The sequence below is a fragment of the Malurus melanocephalus genome, unplaced genomic scaffold (assembly GCF_030028575.1).
Source record: "Malurus melanocephalus ecotype Western Australia unplaced genomic scaffold, MMel_1.1 scaffold_30, whole genome shotgun sequence".
Taxonomy (NCBI): domain Eukaryota; kingdom Metazoa; phylum Chordata; class Aves; order Passeriformes; family Maluridae; genus Malurus; species Malurus melanocephalus.
The window spans coordinates 1,420,810-1,425,179 of record NW_026623262.1 but is presented as its reverse complement, the minus strand read 5'-3'; the positions used below and the strand labels follow the sequence as shown (position 1 = coordinate 1,425,179).

The window sequence follows — 4,370 nt, the reverse complement described above, 5'->3', positions numbered from 1 at the left end:
AAAAAAAAAAAATCAAAATCAAACCCGCGTTTAATCACAGGAAACATTCGGGTGTATCTCCGGGAGATGAAGCTCGGAGTCCCAGGGTCTAAACACTAGACGATGAGGGTGAAAAAAAATCACGGCGAAAAAAAGAGGTTGGGCAGCTATTGAAGCGCACTCCAGAGATGCTAACGACAAAGGATTTATCTTCGTTTAAATGGTTGCCATCAGCGTCATTATTACTAGCAAAGTTACCACTGAAGGGAGACTTTCCGACTGTCACGTCTGCCGAGCGCGGCAGCCCGTGTCTCCTGCAGCGCGGCGACGCTTCGCCCCGCGGCACCCGGCAAAGAGCGGAGGGATGAGCTAACTGAGCCACAGGTAACTTTGGAGAGAGGGTGTTAAGGTGTTCCTGATAGGTCGCAGCCTGTAGGCAATAACCCCCCATTCATCATTTAATTCTGTGATTATTTTWAAATTTTCAAATGCTTAGGTTTTATTGGTGGTGGGGAGGAAAGAAGCAGAGGGCTGGAGAGAAACCTGCCAGGAGGATGAAATGGACGCCCGCGGAGTGTTTTAAATCACGAATGCGTTTAACGTTCTCCAGTTATTTCCTTCCCCTATCATACCGTACAACAGTCAGTATTTTCCCAGAGGGAAGAAAAATCCCGGGCTAGCTTCGTCGATAAGCGGGATTATAGAAAGTAAAAAGGAGATCATATTTAAGGACGCAATGAAGAGAAAGATAATAGAGTTGTAATGTACTAGATTATAATAAATATTTTAATCTCCAGGTACCTACTGTAGGTACACTTGAATCTGTGCAGCAGTTTTACAAACTCTGGGCTTAAGGTTCCCGCGTGTGAGGGGGTGCGTGGGGTTGTCAGCGTAAATTCCTAAATAAAAGTACTAATGTGGTCTGGAAATGGGAGGGAAAAATAAAGAGATATCAGCGGCAGGAGGTTCTCGATCCTCTGGTCCTCTTGTAGTATTTTCTTGCGTTGTGATCTAAAATTCGCCTCAGAAATAATAATAAAGAAAAGTATTATCTAATATTTAGCACGTAGTTCTGTCCGAGGACAAATGAGAAAGAAGCTGCATCATTAGGACCTAAAAGGCAACAAAACAAAAATCAGAGCATAATGATGCACCTAAATGAAGGGGGAAATGTTGCACAGCTCATTTTATTAATCAGACTGTCAATTCCACCCCAGAGGCCAAACCCCAGAGCAATTCAAGCAGGATCTGATCAAGCTAAGGACAGGAGCTTTACTCCTCACTTCTTGTCTTTCTTTCTTTCCACCTGGATATATTTGTCTGCTCTGAAGCCGCCTTCATTATCCACTGACAGGAGCTTGTATTTATTTGCTTATAAACCTGTTACAATAAATGATTATTCGAACAGCGTCATTCGTACCTTAATGACGAGCACCACTTTTTGATGAATGACATTTCGGGCTAGAAAGGATGTATGGGTCATTTTGACCAGTCATTCCCTCGCTTTGGCATCCCACAATTTTTACACCTCCCTCAAAAACAGATAATAATATTTAGAGACACTTGCCGGGCTGAATGTGAATTAGCCCCTGCTGCAGCTCATCATTAGTACAGGACCAGCCCTACAACTTTGACATTTTTTATAAAGCTGAGATGATGGAAAGAATAAGAAAAGAGATGATCCTGATGGAGAGAGGGCTGCACAGCCCTACAGCTGGCAAAAGGCTCTCGAATTTGTCAGACTCAGCTGGAAATGCAGTGTTGGAGGCCCTTGAAAATTCTCCGCACAGTGGTCGCCTCAGCCCGAGACTGACTGCCGCCTCCCTGCACAGCGCTATAGGGGACATCTCCGCCAAAGGCAAATTTGAAATAGACACTTTATTCAATCTTCAGCATCCGAGCAGCGAAACCACTGTCTCCTCCGAAATCCCGCCGTCGGAAAGCAGGAAAAAAATCAGCCTTTATTCCGAAGTTGCTCAAGAGGCAGATATGAACAGTGATGTGGAGGTGGGCTGCTCCGCGCTCCGCTCCCCGGCCAGCCTGACTTCCTCCCAGCTGAAGGAGAACAGTAACAAAGGTAACTCTTCCTTTATCATCTTCATCTAAGCCCCGCACTKTGCCAACCGGCTTTAAAAACCAAAGGAAACCCACCGCCACCGCCAAAGTTGCTCGCCTCTGCATCGGCGCTCTCTCTTCTGCGAAGACAGAGCTCCAGGCTGTAAAATATTATTGCAATTACGGCGCTACCCCAATAGCCGAGACACAGTCCGGGCAGCTCCTGTGCCTTCGTGTGTGTGTGTGTGCATGCCCAAATCCAYTGATATGTAGATATATATCAGGAATATATGTGGGCACAAATATCCACCCACCTATATTGAGGCAAAGCTTTCTCCGTGTATTTCCCCTCGCTCTTGGAGCTCTCGGCGTCTCTTGAGCTGTATATGAGTGTATATACATAGATTAAATTAGAGAGAGAGGAGGGGGGAATACGAGGAAACTGCTCGTATTTGACTGTGTGTGTTCTTGTCTGTGTATATGCAACGTGCTGTCTGTGTCCACCTCGGGGTAATTTGGCATTGTTCACTTTTCCTCTGCTTGTAAGAGGGAGTTTGAAACAACCTCGTCTCCTTCGCCGCTCTTTGATGGGCACGGTGATGGACGGTGGTTGTTATTATTGCTGGAGGTTATTGGGGAGGTGGAGGCAGACGAACGGTGAATTTCCTAGAGGTCACAGTGCATGCCTTTTTTGTCAAATGTGCCAGAAAAAGGAAGGGATGCTCGACGTAACCCTGAAGGGGAAAAAAAAGAAAAGAAAAAAAGAAAAGGAAAAAAAAGCTTTTATTCTTTTATGGCTGCTTTTATTTTGTACGTCTCAAACGAAAATAAAGAACGGCAGTCGAAGGACAGGCGAGCGCCGAAACCGGGCCCCGAGCCACGGCCCGCGCCCTCGCCCACTCTCCCCTGAGCTCGGCTGCCCTGCGGTCCCCAAGCCCGCCCCATTTGAAAATAATGCAGCTATGAAGGATTAAAACCAACWAACCAAGCAAGCAAATAACCAAACAATAACCAACAAACAACCTCCAAATCCAAATTTATCGATTCTGTTGGCGGCAGGGATTTGTAAGAATGACAGCTGGCCTTGTGCACGGGTGCAGCGGGCCCGGTCCGGCCTGGCCGGGAGGGTTGGGGGGCCACCAAGTCTCCCGCTCTCACCATCGTGCCCTCGCCCCGCAGGCTACTCGGAGAGCAGCCCGACGCCCAGCGCCCCCGCCGCCGCCGCCGCCCCCGCCGCCGGCATCGGCAGCCTGCACAGCGGCGGAGCGCTGGGAGGCTCGGCGGCGGGGGCCGACCAGGTGCGCCGGTACCGCACCGCCTTCACCCGAGAGCAGATCGCCCGCCTGGAGAAGGAGTTTTACCGCGAGAACTACGTGTCGCGGCCGCGGCGCTGTGAGCTGGCCGCCGCCCTCAATCTCCCCGAGACCACCATCAAGGTAACGCCGCGTTCCGCGCAGCCCCGTGGCGCCCGGGTACCCCGGGCAGCGACCGGGCGGGCTCTCCGGTTGAAAGATTCGCAGGGCCCACARCTATGAGCACCACTCCTGCTCGTTTGCTTTTCTGCACGCAACACTTTTAATTTGCTTTTCAAAAAGTAGTTGTCATTGCTGTTATTTTTTATTTTCCCCATCAGTTTTTATCGCGTTAGCCTATTTCTAAAGTGAAGGGAGGAGAGAATAAACATAGSGGGGATTAGCGTCAGTAGCGTGAAGACACAGTCCTGCGTGGGGAGGAGGGAGCGATTCGAAGGGAAAACGTTTATTCAGATACAAGGGGTCCCCYTCGAGCAGAGCGAAGGCCGTACCCACCGCTCCCCTCGGGCAAGGTCACGGGAGACTGCTCCGGGCAGGAGAGGGGTCGCCTACAAGCGTCGGCAATAGGTGCCGGCGGGTGCCCGTAGGTGTCCGCGGAGGGAACGGGTGCGGCGGGGCGCGGAGCGGAGCGGAGCTGAGGCCGCGCTGTGCTCGTGTCTCCGCAGGTGTGGTTCCAGAACCGGCGGATGAAGGACAAGCGGCAGCGCCTGGCCATGTCCTGGCCCCACCCGGCCGACCCCAGCTTCTACACCTACATGATGACCCACGCGGCGGCCACGGGCAGTCTGCCCTACCCTTTCCACTCCCACGTCCCRCTCCACTACTACCCGCACGTCGGGGTCACGGCTGCCGCCGCCGCCGCCGCCGCCTCGGGGGCCGCCGCCGCGCCCTTCGCCACCTCCATCCGCCCGCTGGACACTTTCCGCGCCCTCTCGCACCCCTACTCCCGCCCGGAGCTGCTCTGCAGTTTCCGACACCCCGGCCTCTACCAGACGCCGGCCGCCGCCGGCCTCAACAGCAGCG

At 52.2% G+C, this 4,370-nt stretch overlaps 1 protein-coding gene across 1 annotated transcript in view; it reads left to right on the top strand.

Annotated features, from left to right (window-relative positions):
* The first annotated feature begins 1,632 nt into the window (after nt 1-1,632).
* Nucleotides 1,633-4,370, top strand: part of EVX2 (even-skipped homeobox 2) — a 3,003-nt gene continuing 265 nt past the window's right edge. Inside the window, exons 1-3 of the mRNA XM_057363639.1 lie at nt 1,633-2,056; nt 3,214-3,470; nt 4,013-4,369. Coding sequence (XP_057219622.1) covers nt 1,633-2,056; nt 3,214-3,470; nt 4,013-4,369 — 1,038 coding nt within the window. The remainder of the gene's footprint in view (nt 2,057-3,213; nt 3,471-4,012; nt 4,370) is intronic.